General features: G+C 35.9%; 1 protein-coding gene across 18 annotated transcripts in view; it reads left to right on the top strand.

Annotated features, from left to right (window-relative positions):
* The window catches only part of LOC129718965 (peripheral plasma membrane protein CASK), a 692,936-nt gene that overhangs the window by 139,861 nt on the left and 533,340 nt on the right, over window positions 1-19,735 (top strand). For all 18 annotated transcript variants that reach the window (XM_055670234.1, XM_055670239.1, XM_055670250.1 and 15 more), the window contains one exon: window positions 13,236-13,411. In XM_055670234.1, the coding sequence (XP_055526209.1) occupies window positions 13,236-13,411 (176 nt within the window). The remainder of the gene's footprint in view (window positions 1-13,235; window positions 13,412-19,735) is intronic.

Raw genomic sequence — 19,735 nt, 5'->3', positions numbered from 1 at the left:
GCACTGAGCGATAAACGGTCAGAATACGAGCTGAGGCACAAAAACGTGATTCTACTGCATGACAACGCTTGGCCTCATAATACCAAAGTCGATAAAAAGTGCTCACAACGTTCAACTTCCGACTTCCCCTACCGTTGTTTTGGACAGTGCAAGGCAGAAAAAAATAAATTTAAACCACCTAGAAAACGGCAAAGGTATCCTCATTTCTTAATGCTCCCCGTCGTAAGACGCAAATATTGTTTGATTACACTGGTAAACACAAATGTGGTCTCAAACTAGAAAAAAATGTGAGATTTTAGTTTTTTAGCCATTTCTGTAAATTTTGGTGCCCCCAGCCACCAACATTTTTTCAGGGAATTAAATGAATTTTCTCGTAAACATACCGTTGAAGCGACGAACCCGGCGAGCAATTACTATGCGAACTTTCACGTAAGTTGACGCATTTTGGTGATGACTAGAGGCACCAAAATTTACAGGAGTGGTTAAAAAGCTATAATCTTTTCTTTTCTATTCTTATTAAAAAGCAATAATCTAGGGCAGTTCTTTCGAGCTTTAGGGCAGTTTTTTTTTGCTTTCGTCTACCAGTGTTATCTTCCATTAGGTATGAAGTTTTTGCCAACGTGAGAGATGATTCATTTTCGGTAATCCTCCCAAATTGGTCTTGCGGTTCGTCGTGTGTCTTTGTTGTAGTGTCTATCGTTAACTCTACTAAATTGTGATTTATGTTGAAATGCTCATTATTTTTATAATGATCCGTCTAAGTCTAACCTATCAATGTGATGACTTGACTCATCTTGTTACTTTGTGCTCAGTGTCCGTTAGGTTTAATTATTTTATTGATATAGACCAGAGAGTAGCGAACGGCTTCGGCAGTGATGCTGTTTGGCAGATTTCTGTATAAGATTGCTGCCTACCGCAGGGAACAACTGCCGAAGCTGTTCACTACCCTAGTTGTTACGCTTCACATTTTTGCACCTATCGTCTTTAAACCAACTCTCATGAAGATTCTGCTTAACGGCTTTTTAACACAGAAGCGATGATTGTCACTTTATTGTACGGTAGATCGAATTATCGCGTAGAATAAACCAATCACAACACATGCAGAGATGTCAAGAGTAAACACCAATCGTCTCTTGACCAATGAGTATGTGCCAATTTTATAGTTTTTTCATGCTATTTTTCGATTTAGCTGAAACTTTAAAAAGATGTTTTTATGCGCTTAAGATGTTATTTTGGTAATTGGTGATTTGTTTTAATCACGAATAATTTGCGAAAAGGCTTCATATGAAAATGCTATTGATGATTACAAATATTTTCAGAGCCAGAACAGTTTGTTTTATTGGTATGACGTCTTTGGCAAAGTTCTAGATAATAATGTTGTCTTTTTGAAAAAAATATACAACGTGAAAAAACTTTTATTTTCAACAATAAAAGTCTAAAATATTATTATTTATCTCAAATAATTTATTAAGAAATTTTGTTTTTCGTAAAAACTTTGAAAGATTAGCAGCAAAAGAACATTGATGGATGATTGATCATAAGAAATGAGAATCAAAAAAGTTAATATTTACAGAACGGTATATTTGATTGGTAAAATAACTTCAGAAAAGTTGTAGACCTTAAACACCGTAAGACAAAAAAATCAGAGGAAAAACACAAAAGTATAATTATAAATTCAATTCTGTTAATTTTTTTTACAGTGCATATTTTTGTTGAATGACAAAAATGCCGAAGTCACTATACCGATGAAGAATACACACTATGAAGAAAATTATGAAAAAAAAAAGGTTTCGTTGTTTTTAATAAATTTTAATTTATTTATTTTTCACTTCTCCAAGTTCAGCTATTGTTGTTCAGCATTTTTTCAGCATTCAGCAAAAAAGTTACAAGGTCGAATTTTCACGAACAATATAACAATCATATGCGAGCAAGCCTGGATGCAGTGGTCCCCGTGGTTCTGTGGTTAGCGATGTCGGTCGGCAAGTTCTTCCACACGGTTGTGATATCGGGTTCGATTCCCGATCGAGTCGAGGATCTCTTTGAGCTGGAAATTTTCTTGACTCAGCATTGGGGCACGGTGTATCGTTGTACTTATCCTACACATACAAAATGTGCCAAAAACAATATCGATAACGAATTCTCTCAACTAATCTAGTTGATCGAGACCGCTATTAGCCCCAAGGCTAAGTGTGCGATATTGTGTTATGCGAGTAAGCCTAGCACAGAATTCATGAGTAGACACCAACTGCCTGCAGCGATATCCTCTATATCGGACGTAAAAAAAAATTGACAGAATCTCCTCTTCCCAATAGATCAACTAATGTTTCCTTCCCTGAGCCTAGACTATTTTGATGTCTTGAAGGAGAAGCTTTTTCGGAGAGTTCGTAACCACCTCCTTCATCAGGCAATTTAACGATTTGCTGTACGAATTTTAGTTAGGAAAACATGCTGGCACAGGCAACAGTACTATGTATGAATAAAGCGTTTTTCACTCGTCGTCTACCAGTGCAGTGGAACTCGATATTCATTCGTGTGCAGCTAAGTCAAGTGAAGACTACATTGTCGCTGTCGACACACAGTGGGACGAGTTAGATAAAATTCGTTGTTTTTTTTAGACTATGCACTCTGTTTTTCTCAGATTTATTTAAATAACTAAATATGGGGTATTTGAAAGACAATAGAAAATAAAATGCTCTAGATAGACCTTTGAACAGGTAGTTTAACGGGCTGATGATTTTATTTTTCTAAATGAATTTAATTCAATATGGTAATCCTAGTTGCATCTTGATATTGGGGTTCCCACAATTATATTGATATTCTTCCAAAACCTTGTGAGATATATACAGGTAAAGGTAACAAGCTGCTTCGAAATCGGTGAGTGAGCCATTTTTCGAAAGACAATTTAATATAGCAGAAAATTTTCTTTCAACTAAATCGTACTCAATGAAAATCTATATAAAAGGTTGCCATTTCGTGTATTGAAGAAATTTCACTGTATTAGGATGAAAGGTATCCATTAATGTTAAAGAGAATTTTTTTTCTTCTGAAATAGAGTGTAAATAAATAATCAAAGTACAGTTCGATTTTGGCAACACGCCTAAAAATTTTTGCCAAAAAAGAACGGATCTCTTTTAATGAGTTTTTTACTTTCTTTCGTTAGAAATCTCGCTCAATGAATTTGAGCTCAATAATTAAGGAGTATCCGGAACCCAACGGGGACAGGTTTATATGACCATCTCGAGTGATTAAAGGGTTCTCAGTACTGAGAATCAAAATACCTTCATGTTGGAGGATGTTGATCTTCAATTGATAGAAAAAACAAATGAATTCAAAAATATGATTAAACATAATCGCTCGTTTTTGGCACATGTGTACCAAAATCGAACCGTGCTAAAAGCAAAACGTGCTCAAATCAAATATATCCTATAGTCTCAAAATGGAGTATAAAACTATCGTAGTCTTACGTCAACCTTGCGGTCGTGTCTTGGATACCACCCTTCTACTTTTTCTGGAAGAACAAAATTATTGTTTACAATTTTGACGAACATAATCAAACAAATGGCGTTGAATGTTTTTTTTGAAAATTTTTAACTTTTTTGTTCCTTATTTCTTTATGAGTTTTGTAGTTTTTATGAAAAAAAAAATCATTTTTTCGAAACATGAGCTTTTTGAGATGATTATTTTTATTTTTTTCGAATTCTTTTATTGAAAAAATCGATTTTTTTCACGGTTTAAATTTTTTTTTTGATAATACAAAATTATTATCTACAACTTTGCTAAATGCGTCACACCGGTGAAACAAACCGTTTTAGAGCCAAAACTAGTTGTAATCATCAATACCCTTTTTACATAAACTTTTTTCACAAATTATTAAAAAAAAAAAAAATTCAGTTAGATTAAAAGTGGGTGGGGACGTTGCAATACCTCCAATACTAACTTGGAATCGATTCTTTTGCTTCCGATACTCGATCTTTGTTATCCATGCTTAACAAGCGATCTTTCGTCAATATCGATACACTACTTTCAGTATCGAAAAAAAAAAACAACGGCCAAACGTTGCTATAAGCAGGAAAGAACACGTAACTCACATTGACTGTAGAAATGCTTTTTGACATAGAATTACATCCTATTTTAGCAGAGTTGCATGCCAAAAATCGAGAATGGAGTGAAACGATAGAATGAAAGATTTCAAATGATTAAAAATTTATTACAATTGACCGGATTTCGGTCGTCTTGATGGATAGAGAAAAAAATAGTCCGGTTTGAGATCAGTTTTTGAAACATTTTTTATAGTAATGTGGTTAAAGTGCGTTGAGTGTATTTTCGTCTGTGCAGTCTCAAAGAAGTAGAGAAACCTATTTTATACTATCCGACGTTTCGTCAATGATCAGTGACATCCCGATCATCCCGAACTAAAAAATTACAAAATTCTATCAACGCGAGATATAAATAACATATTTTGATACAATTTTGTATTTTTCCATATAATTTTGATAACAAAATTGAATCTGAATGATTTGTTATAACAAAACCTGAAATGAAGTAGTTCTGAAACAAGTCTAAATAATTTTTCGTTTCTATCAAAACCTGTTGTTTCTAAAAATGTTTGTTATTATACTGTTCTATATTATATCTTGTTTTGTTAGAAAGTTGATACATCAGTAATAAATTTTGATATGTGTTGAATCATTTCTGTTATAATTTCAAGGTTTGTTTTTTTGCAACAAAAGGTTTTGTTTTTGCTTATCTTTCTATTTTTCTTCATGCTGGCGAAAACCCGATTTAGGTTCTAAGAAAGTAGAGCATTCGGCTCGGAAAAAAATAGAAAAAAAGGTTTAACCCAAATTGCCTTCAGAGAATGTGTAAAATTGATGTATCTTTCTACTTAAGTCAGTAATGGAAATTGTTTTAAAATTCAGTAATTTAAATTTGCTGTGATTAGGATCAGTTAATTTTCAAGTACGATCCTTTATTCCAGTTAATATAATTCAACAAATTTCCACGGTGATTTTATAACAAAATTATAGAAATTAGTGTAATTTTGTCGTTTAGTTTTTTTCAGTCTGTCGGGCAATTTGACTAGATTAATTACCACCGCGTAACTATTACCAATCGTTTACATAACATTTCTAATTAGTGATTTTAATTCACCGAAACTACGACTTGTTTATCAAAGTGACCTTATTTTGAATTAAAAAATGGTATTTTCTTGATGTTGCCATCAAAATTTTAGCTAATTAAAATATGGCGCCGCTAAGCATATTTGCACATTTCAGTGATGCCGGGAGTGACCGGGTGAGAAATTAATACCTCTTGCTGGTGAATGCTCAATTCAAATGTGGTCTAGGAAGATTTCGCTTTTCTCAAAATAACAATCAATGCGAGTGAGAATTTTTAATAAATAAATAATACTTAACCAAACTTCCCGGTTCAAATCGTCACTATACCACACTTCGCTTTCGAGACGAAAGATTATTCGAAGCAGTGAACTGGAGGGGCAAGGTCACGGCATCGGTTTTCTGGGATGGGTGTGAGATAACTCCCATTGAATGTCTTTACAAACGTTGAATTGTCGTTGTGTGATAAGCATTTTTCCACTACTAGGGATCATTGAAGAAGATGATCAATAGCAGTGACCCCTGATTACTGCCTTGCGGCACGTCTAAGTAATTGTAGAGTTAGGATATTTTTTCTCCTGACTTTAAACCCCATTTTGACTTGGCAAGTAGAATTAAATTGCCAATTTCCTTGAAAGTCGACTTCATCTTATCTGTGGTGATTACCGATGTGTCTGTGGTATAAAATTATCGACATTTTTTATCCGTTCAACATTTTAGTTTGGATTCTACCTGATGTCTGACTGGGTGATATTGTTCGGCTGTCTGAAGCATCATCATCGGTCAGTTTCAAAACCAAAATCCCCAAAAAAGCTGAAAATCACGTTCTTGAAAAGTATATTTCTCTCCCAATAAAGATGAGTCTTTCTTTTATCGCTTGAGTAATTCACTGTCCCAGCGAAAGGTCAGCCAGACCTTCGGCCAGGTTTCCACAATTTATTGTACCGTTTTGATTTTCTACCAACATGGGAAAAATCACCCCCACTCGAACCCGTTACAGGATGAAACGAATCACAGTCTCAACAGCCGTCACCAGGCTGGCTGACAAACGAATGCCATTCATTTTCTACGAGCTCCGTTATTACGAAGCAATTGCGGAGCTCCCTTTGTTGACGAGATCAAATCGGAAGGAGAGTGTTTACATACTGTGTTGATTCCTGGTCCTTCGTCTCTCGAAACCAATGAAATTTGACCCAGTCGGTAGCAGTCTATCGATCTCAGTGTGCAGAGAAAGGACTATATAATTTTTGTTATTTTAACACCTAACGGGATCAAATTGAAAACACAGCCTGTAAGGTTTTTCCCGTCACAAACTAACAGCTTCTGTTACATTTTTGTTTTTTTCTTTCTGATCGGGATCTTCTGTGGAAACTGTGAGAATTTATTAACGGTTGGCGGCTTGGAAAATATTTAATTGGTTAACAAAATTTGTCACTCACCAATATCTTGTTCGTTCCTTGTCAAGATTACTTTTGAGCCGTTATAGTGAATTTTGGTATCTCTAGTTACAGGAAGCTCAAACTGAAATAAAAAATGGTACCGATTACAAGTATCGGTGCTTAAAGATATCGCAACGTCCCTAAAAGTCGGGGATTGGATGGTTGCCCGTGGGAGATGGTTTTTGCGGAGTTGCACTGCTGTGATATCCTCTAGGCAGTGTCAAGCTTTCACGAGCCTAGTCTTATTTGATGTCTCAGAAGCAAAGGTTTTTCGTACAGCTCATGAAATGATTCCTTTCTCTGTCAATGGAATGACCTACTGTTAGAATGCCATACAAGCCATGTGGAGCAAAGTGTAATTGCAGCGGAACACCTTGTTTTCTGTTCGGATACAACTTCTTCTTCAGGAAGTGTTGCAACTATTTTGTCGCATTTTTTTGATAATTTTGTTTGACATATCATCTTATGTTTCTGCATTCGTGCTTAACCAAGGGAGATCGTCCTAAATCAATCTAGGAAGCTTATTTCGAATTCTTCAAAGCATCTTCTAGTTGCAATTGAAATACCTGAATTTTTGACTCGTATTTTTTTGTTCGGTTTTGTCATAGGGTTGACCGTAAATCAACTTTTTCTAAAATTTCAATTTGCAGAAATTCATAACTTTTGAGCCGTATAACCTATTTAGAATATTTTTGCATCAAATTGAAGGTAACCAATGGGCAGGGCCTTTTAATGAAAAATATTGAACTGTACCCTAAATAACAATAACTATCAAAAATTATGATACAAACTGCTTTTTTATCGTTTTGGATGGTTTGATATTTGTTTTGGATTTCTTAGAAAATTTAAAGATAGAATATTCAATTTACAAGGAAATGCATTTCTGTTTTGTTTCAGAGAAAGATTTGCGAAATTTTGAATGTTCACCATAAACACCACCCGTCTCCTTGGGGGGGGGGGGGGGGGGGGGTGGCTTGTGGAATGTCCACGGTCCTTACAGAAAAAAAAAAGAATGTATATGGGCATTTGTCCACGAGGGGGGTGGGGGGGTTATTAATCGTTAAAATCCTGTCCACGTGGATGGCCCCTTACTCGCGCTTTCCATTTCAAAAAAGTTCTAAATCAAGAATAATGGAGTTTCAGTTGCAAAATGTATATTGAAAACATAATTCTCATATGTGCCTTGTGTCCCTATTACATGTGTGTAGTTTTATAAACTCAAGTTATTTTCTTACTTTCCTGGATAGGGCAACCAAGTGTCATACCTGTTACAATTTATTTATGTGAAAAATGACTAGTAACAAGCGTATTCCATTGACTTTTGAGCAAAAATTATATATAATGCGAGCAGTTGAGAAGGAAGATATTTTCAAAGGTCGAATTACCTAACAATTTAGTGTTCATAGAACGTCGAATCAAGAATAATAAAAACTAGTGGTTACACAGTTTCACAAAAAAAAAATTAGTCTCTCTTAACAGCGCTAGAATTGGCAGAATCAAATTAAAAAAATATTGCATGTATAATTAACCAGTGCAACAATTCTATTGTCATGGCTTCTAAGTATGCTTCATGAATTAATTACATTTTTTGTCCTATGACTTACATTTTAAGTTATAAAGTTGGCAATGTATGTGATTTTTTCGAGAATGCTAATAATAATGAGGATGTGATATAGACTTAGAAAAAATTTCCCTCGTCCAGACGGGCAAAATTGACATATTACCGATATTTTACGTGGATCAGACCAATCGATTCCTGGGACTTTTTCACTCAATGTAAGACAGATTTTAACTACCACTTTTGGATATTAGCTCATGGCCATTCATGCTCATACATGCTCGATATTATTTCGCTTTTTGAAATATTCTAAAACCATGCCAAAACCGTTTTCGTAGAATCACCGTTTTGAGCTCAGTTTTTGTCCGATTCAAGATCCGTTTTTTAAAGATTGGTAATATGTGGACAAACTCTTGGAATTTTTATATTTGGCTTCAAAACAAAATGGCGTCGAAAAAACATCGAAAATTTCCGATTTCTCAAAAATTTAAAATGGCTCCGTTGCTGCCCCTTAACCTGAAATGAGTTCAAACTCGGAGAAACTTGTTTTTGTGTCAAAATACATTAAAAAATCATACATAGAGGCCAAGGCAAAAAATTGATGCACTGTGTAATCGATATAGTTTGAGAATGATCGGAGCAAAAAATTGCTGCATGAACAACTTACTCTTGAAACAAAGTCTAGAATTTCTGTTGAAAAGAGAATATGCTTACATATTTGATAATATAATTCACTTCGTTTGTATGCTCTATATGTCCCTATGTGGACTGAAAATACGGAAACTGAAATGAGGAAAAAAATGTGATATGTCGGTAAATTTATCTACTTTTATATAGTTTGATCCCGCTTACTTTCTGTCATCTTACGGTCATCGCCAATATTGACGAGTTTATTTTTGGTCATTCTCTTTTGTTTTTTTTTTCGGAGCATCTACGCGATGGCATTTACTATAGAATAGCTTATTGCATTTAATTTTTCTGACTCCATACTATTCGTTTGTTATGTGAAATATATTGTGTTGAATTTTTGCTATTAAGTTCTTTGAGAGTCTGGTGTTAATTAGATCCGCATTTCATCATTTCGTCAGAGGTTTAGTTGATGTAAACCAAATACACATATCAGATCACCAAATATGTTCGTCGTTCTCCTTTGGAATGTGAATGGTTCCTTATTTTTCAGCTGAAGGTCATGCGAACAAATTTGACGTACAGTTTTTCGAAACAAGAGGTTTTGTTTTTGCTTATCTTTCTATTTTTCTTCATGCTGGCGAAAACCCGATTTAGGTTCTACGAAAGTAGAGCATTCGACTCAGAAAAAAATAGAAAAAAAGGTTTAACCCAAATTGCCATCAGAGAATGTGTAAAATTGATGTGTCTTTATACTTGAGTCAGTAATGGAAATTGTTTTAAAATTCAGTAATTTAAATTTGCTGTGATTAGGATCAGTAAATTTTCAAGTACGATCCTTTATTCCAGTTAATATAATTCAACAAATTTCCACGGTGATTTTATAACAAAATTATAGAAATTAGTGTAATTTTGTCGTTTAGTTTTTTTCAGTCTGTCAGGCAATTTGACTAGATTAATTACCACCGCGTAACTATTACCAATCGTTTACATGACATTTCTAATTAGTGATTTTAATTCACCGAAACTACGACTTGTTTATCAAAGTGACCTTATTTTGAATTAAAAAATGGTAATTTTCTTGATGTTGCCATCAAAATTTTAGCCAATTTAAATATGGCGTCATTAAGCATATTTACATATTTCAGTGATGCCGGGAGTGACCGGGTGAGAAATTAATAGCTCTTGCTGGTGAATGCTCAATTCAAATGTGGTCTAGGAAGATTTCGCTTTTCTCAAAATAACAATCAATGCGAGTGAGAATTTTTAATAAATAAATAATACTTAGCCAAACTTCCCGGTTCAAATCGTCACTATACCACACTTCGCTTTCGAGACGAAAGATTATTCGAAGCAGTGAACTGGAGGGGCAAGGTCACGGCATCGGTTTTCTGGGATGGGTGTGAGATAACTCCCATTGAATGTCTTTACAAACGTTGAATTGTCGTTGTGTGATAAGCATTTTTCCACTACTAGGGATCATTGAAGAAGATGATCAATAGCAGTGACCCCTGATTACTGCCTTGCGGCACGTCTAAGTAATTGTAGAGTTAGGATATTTTTTCTCCTGACTTTAAACCCTATTTTGACTTGGCAAGTAGAATTAAATTGCCAATTTCCTTGAAAGTCGACTTCATCTTATCTGTGGTGATTACCGATGTGTCTGTGGTATAAAATTATCGACATTTTTTATCCGTTCAACATTTTAGTTTGGATTCTACCTGATGTCTGACTGGGTGATATTGTTCGGCTGTCTGAAGCATCATCATCGGTCAGTTTCAAAACCAAAATCCCCAAAAAAGCTGAAAATCACGTTCTGGAAAAGTATATTTCTCTCCCAATAAAGATGAGTCTTTCTTTTATCGCTTGAGTAATTCACTGTCCCAGCGAAAGGTCAGCCAGACCTTCGGCCAGGTTTCCACAATTTATTGTACCGTTTTGATTTTCTACCAACATGGGAAAAATCACCCCCACTCGAACCCGTTACAGGATGAAACGAATCACAGTCTCAACAGCCGTCACCAGGCTGGCTGACAAATGAATGCCATTCATTTTCTACGAGCTCCGTTATTACGAAGCAATTGCGGAGCTCCCTTTGTTGACGAGATCAAATCGGAAGGAGAGTGTTTACATACTGAGTTGATTCCTGGTCCTTCGTCTCTCGAAACCAATGAAATTTGACCCAGTCGCTAGCACTCTATCGATCTCAGTGTGCAGAGAAAGGACTATGGGTTCACAGCCACTGTTGGTGGAATGAGGGTAGGTGCATGCTCTTGCATTTACTCGATGATCAAATGTTTGCAACATCATATTTGAGAAAACAAAAACATGTCGAGCTCGGATCCCCCGCTGATGCTTAGTAGAAAATAACGAGGTTGTCTGGTTAGAATTTTCCCTATGTTTGAAGGGTCCCTTTACAATCTTCTTTAAAACCCGCAATTTTCTCAATAGATTAGGTTTGTGCAACAGACCTACAGCTAGGTACACAAAATAGGCAGGCCTTTCTTCTTTTGCTTTACCAGTACAGAAACTAGATTTCCATTATGAATTCCGCATACTTTTCCCTTCGGTTAATCGTCTCCGGTCTGTTGTGCAGAGCATTCAGACCAACTTCATTAAAAGCTCACCAGTATTGCAATTAGTTCTGGATTGAATGCGAACAATATGTGCGAGGCGCGACGTAAATTACTTCAGGTGCAACTAGCAAAGTCAAATTGACGGGTGTAGTTCTGGTGTGAGTTATGCAGTACATGTTGGATTTGAAATAAGCTTTTGATGTACTTGTTCAGGCGTGTCAAAAGAAGTTAGCTTCGACAGCGAGCTCGACATGTTCTGGTTAGGACACGGTAATTGAAATTCAATTTGAAATTTCCGCAAATGACAGTTCTTTATATCCGTACTTCAAGGCTAAATTTATTGAGAACTTTGATTGTTGTGCACTATTTAAACCTCGATGGCGGTTAATTTGATCCTCTAGCAGCACCGTTAAAGCGAACTTCAACGATAAATTTTGCTGATTATTTCAACGAGCTTTCCCAAGTACATACTTCTTGCGAACGAAGCGTTTGCGCTTACCGCGGGCACCCTATCTATCGGCACCGTGTAGGGCTTTCTATGTTTAATACTAACGTTGGTATTATCACCCCATTCCAATGTGAACCGTGGGCTTGAATTCGCTTTCCGAGAGTGGTTGTGTATCCTCAACTCTGGTGACTTATGCTTTGAGATCGGATTATTAAAGATTAATATTTGTTGCATACGTATCGCAATAAATTTTCATTGTCTTAATAAACAAATACCACTCGTTGAAAATATTTGATGTTTGCTATGGATCCTAGTCGGAGCTTTAACCCTTCTGCTTTCAGCTTTTGAATTTCGCTTTTTAGATTTTATATTTCTTTGCGACTTCTTGTTTATGGATTTAATTTTTTTTTAGTTTCAATAATTATCATATCACGAATTTCGGCCAATCAATTTCGATTAATGAATCTAAAATGTATTGTTTCATTTTTTTCAATTTTAATATCTTCAAGATTATATTTTTTTACCCTGTACTGAAAAGCAAAACTTTTCCGCATTTAAGTTGATTACATTTTACTTCAACGTATCAATCACAAACAATCCTGACTGAAGCTCAGGTGTAATTTATTGAACTCATTCCATGCAGGTTATCATGTCGAATGTAAATTTTTCCTCGAACAAGTTTCTGCTGATAATAAAACCACCATTAGAACCGATGCTCTTGCACCTACGAGACAGTCCGAATGTGAGCGAATCTTCCTCCCCCCCAAAACCTGTGTCAATAGTCTGAACAATCAAATTTGCATAATTTATTCTACCGACCGAGCGGAATGTTCATCCATGCCTCATTAGGCTCTCGCTTCTTTTTTCGAGTGTCTCATGTTTTTAGAAATTTTCATAATTCAAACGAACAACACACAAGATGTGAGACAGCGTCCTTTCGACGTAGGTTCGGAGTCCTTTGGAAATGAATAAAAATGGTGTACGTGTCCGGACCTAAGAAGATTAGTATCACGCACAAGAGTAGGTCCGAGTAGAGATCTGTTCATTATTATTTTTGTTGTCATCTTAATGGACAATGTTCGAATCGAAGAAGCGTCCGTTTTCGAGGTGCTGGCAAACACTTCCTTTTGCTTTTTCATTGAGGCCGAAACGAAGGTTGCAATCAGTCGGAAATTACGTTTTCTGGTTTGGCACGTGACTGAGAAACAGGAATGGGAAGAGGATAACAGTACATACAGACAGTATCTTACGACTGTAATCCTTTGGTGAATGTTTTTATGTTGTGCTCGGGAGAAGGTAGACCCGATAAATACATTTCACTGGTATTGATCCGTTCTAACTGGAACTGGATTGGCCGTTTGCTAAGAGACAGAGAAGACCGAACGATACAATCTGAGTTTGAATCCTACTTTGACATGTGTTTCTTTTTTTCTTCTCTCTCTCTCGCTTTCGTTATCTATTTTCTGACAGGTCGAGTCGGCTGTCCTCACTACATCGCGCCGGAGGTGGTGACGAGACGAATCTACGGAAAAGCTTGCGATGTTTGGGGTGCCGGTGTGATGCTGCATGTCCTGCTGTCGGGACGGTTGCCCTTCCAAGGTTCCGGCAAGCGATTGCAGGAGGCGATCGCTCGTGGCCGCATTATGGTGAGTACTACCACCACATCATCATCATCATCATCGTCAGGTGTGGACGGTTTTCCTTCCTAGAGAAGAAGTGATTTATCGTGTTTTTCATGCTGGCTGAGACAGACACGTCCTTCCTAATACGTGACAGGTGGGCTCCGAGCTTTGCGCAGGAGAAAGTTATCGCTCGGAATGGATGTAATTCAATGAGTGTGGCTCAATTTCGTGAATGGATAGAATTAATATGGAGTCATTTGGGGCAAGTGAGCAGTAGATTTTGTTACTACACGATTTAAATTTTAATCAACTTAAGAATGTTGTTAAGGGGTAGTGTTTGAATGAGTATTTATTTGTTATTTTGTATGTCTTATTTCTTTCATACTACTTCAAATGTTAGTTACATACGAGCATTATTTAATACTTGATGTTTCTATTTTATTTCGAGCTCAAATCATGAAAAAACTGAAAAATTTGGCTACGACCAAAATTGAGTGAGAAATTAAACCTGTCCTTGTTTTCGGAAAAAAGATTAAAATAAACTGTAACGAAGTTGATCAAGAGGTTGAGAGGTCAAAACCTCAAATAAATATTAACCAAGAATATGAAAGAGGGGGAGGTAATTCAATGTAATTCATTATGTTTATGCCCTCATTTTTGGGACCGTTTTTGTAATGTTTTACTGTTTGTTTTCATTTGATTGCAAAGTAGTCTTTATATTAGTTTCAATCGATTTCTTTTATATTATTTTATTTGGCATAAATTTTTTAGTGCTAAATCAAACAAAGTTTTGATTGCGTTCCGGCCTTATTTGTCTGAATCAAATTTAACTTTTTGTATTCTAATTTAAATTAACAGAGTAATTGCACTACTGTTGTTGAGACTCCTTAAAGTTACTATTCTAGTAGTTTTAGTTTCGTTCTTGTTTTGTTTATTATCGAATTTATTTTAATTTAGTGACACAGTTTTGAGTTTTTTTTACGATTTTTATGCTCCTTCAGTTTAATTTTTTTAAATAATTCGTAGGTCAACTAAGTTTTGTTCTAGTTTCAAACAGTCTTAATATTATTTGACTAACTTCAATAGATTCGTTAATGAATGTTATATAATTTCTGTAAGCCTTACTAATTATATTACTGGTCAACACAAGTTTTACCTTATAGCTCGAAAAGGAAAAATATGGAAGATTATAGTTTTTTAACCGTTTTTATCAATTTTGCTGCCCCTAGCCAGCTCTAACGTGTGTCAAAAAGCCGCAGAAATATTATATTTTTTACCCTTTCTGTAAATTTTGGTGCTCCAGCTGTCAGCTGTTGGAGACTTCATGGAAGTTTTCCCGTAAGCAAACTGAAGCGATGAACCCGGCGAGCAAATACTTCAAAGCTGTTTGACGCACTTTCAAGCTGATAAGGGGCGCTTAAATTTACAGGAAAGGTTAAAAAATCTGTTAAATCTTTCATTTTGTTCAGTTTAAGCTCTAGGTCAATTTCTTTTTCGCTATTGTCGATTAGTGATTTTCTATTAGGACGCCTTATATTTTTTTCTGATAAATACCGTACTGCAGCACATTTTGAACACTTAGGTCATGTTGTAACTTCCTGCCCTACAAAATCTGCGAAAAATGGGTTTTCTCGTCGATATTAAAGGTTTAGCATATTGGTTATTTTATTTTTGTTGCAATTAAGTGCTATTTATTTAGATTTGAACATGTTTTGTGCATTAAAGAAGGATGATTGAGAATTCGGTTTTGATTCAAATTCCGAACATTTCAACACTAATCGCTAAGAAATAGATAGGCAAACCGTCCTAATACTGACATATCTTTCAAAATCTGCAAATTTCCTGGAAGTGGGCCTACAGTAAAGAGCTATACATCATTGCCTCCATACATCTCTCCCTTTGTGGACAACTGCTCATATAATTTTTTTTAATAGAAGGGGGAATGTTCTGTGATTAATTTATTTGTTCACTAATATTTATTCAGAATTTATATTGTGTGTTCTGCCACAAACGGTGACATATCAAAACTATTGCATGTATTTTAAATTTTATTTCATTAAAAGATTGTAATTTCATTCGCAGTTAAGTGAGTATAGTTGTTGGAAAACTGTAAACCTACTTGTCAAGTGAAAGAAAAAATTAATTTAAAATTAAACCTTAATCTTATCTTACACCATTCTTATCTTATCTTTTGTATGGACCATGGTCATCAGGCCCCCTGAATATTTACTTTCGGCCCAAAGCAGCACCAAATTCGAAATCTCTGAACATTATCCAGATTTCAGAAGACCTGACGTGATGTCTAGGCTTGTAAACGGTCAGCATTTTCATTTGATTTCGCTTACTTAGCCTGCATCACAGTAGGCTTTTGCTCGTAAATGTAAAACAACCGTCACCTCTCAAACAAAGAATAGGATGGTCATACGACACTCGCGCATCAAAGAGATGTACACTGTCATTCGTTTGGCGATGTTGGTTTGGGTTATTGCTGTCTGCTTCGTTCTATTTATGTTGAGAAATATTATTACAAGATCGATGATATAAACAATTTCCAAAATATCTGCACACAACGTGCAGAATTCTCATTTTTAGAAAAGAATGTCAAAATACGTTTGAGGAAAAAGGTCGTGGTGGCGAGAATCGTTTGACATGTTTGTTCAAGAATGTATTAAGACAGCAAGCCTTGCTAGCATCAAGGGAAGACAAAAACGATTATCGCAGTGAGAGGTGGTGCTACCGTGACCATTTCGAAGCTTGGTCTTGTCAGTGCTTTGACCGAAATTCTAAGGATCAAACCGAACAAGTTCCGTGCTCCGGAAACACGATTATACGGAAATTTAGACTCGATTATCCGGATTTTTTTGACGTAGTATACGTCTTACGGCAACAATTACAGGGACCCAATTTCAATACAGGGATCCAATTTCAAAACCGAAAACATCGAGAGCGTCACGAAAATTGTCCAATTTCAAACGTTTTAAACCCAGTCAGTTTCCAACCGATTTCTGTCATTTTTGCAGCAATCGATTGGAAAATCATTTAAGCACCCGTCCAAATGCAGAAAATTTTAATCTGATTGTTCAAACTATTGCAATATTGAACATTGTCGAAACGCAAATTTCGACTTTTGATTGGTCGCTTGCTGCCTTTCCCTAAAAAGGACGACAGAATGGAGTACCTAGTTAGCCGGGAAGGCACTCTTTGGGCTATATAAGAGACTGTTTCTCCTTAAGCGAAACAGTTTACCAGCAGCAGGCAGCAGCAGCGGGCATCAACACCGATGGCAGTAGGCGAAGTGGATCAGCAGCGGGCAACAGCGGCGGTGGTAGTTGTTAGCTGCAGTTCTTACGTTTTTCAGTTCGGCTTCCCTTCGGTCTGAGTTGGACCCCACCAGCGGTAATCCGATTCAGATATCGTTGGGTGAATACAACCCGAAACTGAAAGAGACTCGCACCGCCAGGTGGTTTGAGAAGCCACCATCATCCAGCGTATGTATATATAGAGTGTGTGCACATAACGTTTGTAAATAGCTGTAGCGTGTGTCCCTAATATATAAGGTGTGTGGCTTGTTATATAGCGTGTGTGGCTAGCAGTATAGCGATTGAAATTTTCATATATACATAATTGCTAATAAATCACATCATGTAGAATTGTATTATCACTGTAAATCATCCAAAACTAAATAATCAATTTGCCATGTTGAAAAAATATTCGCTTGTCAATTAATGGCATTGACAAACACAATTAACCTCAAAGTTTATCTGAAGAATTTCTGAGCTAGTGAGCCTGAATCACATAATTTTTCGCGCAAGTCTTACTAATTGCAGCAATCAGTTGTAAAATTATCTACGCTATCGTAAAATGCAGAAAATTGTTATTTGAACTGTTATATCATTGATGTAGAATGTACTATTTGCCCTTGTCTATAGCTTCTTCGTAGCCACTGCCTAAATTGAGATATCTTAGTGCAACTTGATACAAACGACAGCCACAAAACAATTCAATTTCATTCTTGTTTTGGATACGGCAGCAAGTGAAACCGCGGTGCCGGCTACAGAGGTAAACGTCATCTGGAGCAAAGAGACTGTTAAATTGATAAACCCTAATTGAGTGTATTCCCAAACCTGTTCCAAGAAATACATTGACATAAGACAGGCTGTCGTATTCTACGTTACCTCTGCGATCGTGTCTTATAAACAACCTCTTCCACTTTTTCCGGTGTTCGTTTTAAATTTTTATTCCGAAATTTTACCTTTACCATCCATTCTGGCATATTTGTGACCATTTATGTCATTTCCAGCATGTTTGGGACATGTTCGAATTAAATGAAAATAATCAATGTCCAAAAAATATATTTATTTCGCTTCTCAATATTTTACCCCTTTTCGCCTCAGAAATAATTTCTGGTTACACCACTGCATCATACAAGTAAAAAAAAAGGAAATATTTATTTTATGTTCGTTAATAGTAAATTTGAATATTTTTTCCGTGATTCGATTATCCAGAATGAAGTTTTTTTTATGTTCCGGATAATCGAGTCCGACCTGTATATTAATTCCGGATCAATATTGAATGGAAGATTATAGTTATAGATTTTGGTGCCCCTAACCAACTCGGAAGTGCCAGTTTAACTCTCGGGAAACTTTTTTTTCGCTTATGTCGACTAGTGATTTTTTATTAGGCGCGTTCAACATTTTTTTTGATTATTTTTCAAATCATTTCTGCCAGGTAAATAGTTTCAAAAAAAAAATCAAGAGCTGTGTTATTTCCACCTGCGAATCGAGATGAAAATAGTGCGGGGGCCTGGTGTGGTTGGTAACGTCTCCGGCAACCACGCTCGACGCCTGGGTTCGAATCCCACCGCCGACATAGGTATCGATGGTTGTGAGGTGGCGTGATCCACTCACAACCAACCAAACTGGTCTAGATTCAATCCTAGCCGATACCGGGAGATTTTCTGAGGCGAAAAATCTCTGGGATCACGCCTTCCATCGCATGAGGAAGTAAAGTCGTTGGCGCCGGTCCGTTAATCAACGGGTCGTGAGTTAGGGTCCTGGCTGTAGTCGCCTCCCGGGCGTCGGTTATTGGCACAACAACAGTGGCGGAACTAGACCGACTGAAAATAAGCGAGAATAAAAAAAAATCGAGATGAAAAATCATGAAAAAAATAAAATGGTCAGGTCTAATCAATAAATAATTAGTAATAGGATCACGGGCCGCATATTGCACCCGGACAGGTTTTTGACGATTGACTCTTCCTTCCACCCCGAATAACTCTAAAAACATTCTACAATAAGGCTGTCCACGTAGAATGGTGATGACCCCATAAGTAAACTCACCAGACACTTGAAAAACCTTCATTAAAATTTTACTATATATTGCATCATTATCATATCACTAGTTGGCCCGTAGTGGCTAGCCACTTTCAAATGCATTTTGAACTATTAAAAGTTAGTATTTATTCTAAAATGAAATTTTTATTTTTTTAAATATCGAGTTGAAGTTCAAGATGTAACTATGACACTATCGACAATTCGATGCAGATGGCCAGCGCTGGTGTAAAACTTAATTTATTATCTAAACTGCGATAAATCCTTCGTTCAGTAGATCGTGGATTGATTGCTTACTCGAAAACGAATCTGCATCTCGCTTCTTATACGGATCCACTGCAGAGCTGTTTTCTCCAATATCTAAAGACTTTTTCTCCATTATTTGATTATTTTCGAAAAATTGTTTTCTAACGATTTAATTTATTTTTAAATTTCATAACTTGAATAATAGTTCATTTTCTCAATTGTTTGATGTTACATAAGTTATATACAAACTAAACTTACAAAATTACTAAAAATGAATGTGATTGAAAAAAAAAACAATTTACAAAAAACATTGCTCATGAAAAAATACTGGATTACTCAAAAAAAATATTCACACATGCAAAAGTTTGTCTCTGCAATTTGTTATTAACAATAGCCAAGCTTGGAACAACGAAGTACTGTCCTCTTTTTATCATTGTTGAGTAGTTCAAATCCCTCTCTAATACCCCGATATTCTTTCACACATGATAAATGACGCGCATGAAACATCTGTCATCTGCGTTCAATCACAGAAACCTTTTATTGTGTTGCGTAACAACATAACAATCCTCATCCCATTACCACCACCTTTGTCTACTCCTTTGTTTTCGACTTCTTCTACATAAGCAAACAAATATTATTTGATAAAAAATAAAAAAAGTTGGCTTACTGTAGCGCATTTGCAGGATAGTAGATAAACCTATGTTTAATTTTTAAAACTTTGAAAACTTTATGTCGATATATCAAAATATCTTAAATCAAAACTGATGCTGAT

This window comes from Wyeomyia smithii, chromosome 1, assembly GCF_029784165.1.
Source record: "Wyeomyia smithii strain HCP4-BCI-WySm-NY-G18 chromosome 1, ASM2978416v1, whole genome shotgun sequence".
Lineage (NCBI taxonomy): Eukaryota > Metazoa > Arthropoda > Insecta > Diptera > Culicidae > Wyeomyia > Wyeomyia smithii.
The sequence above is the reverse complement of the archived record's forward strand: the minus strand, read 5'-3'. Positions and strand labels throughout refer to the sequence as shown.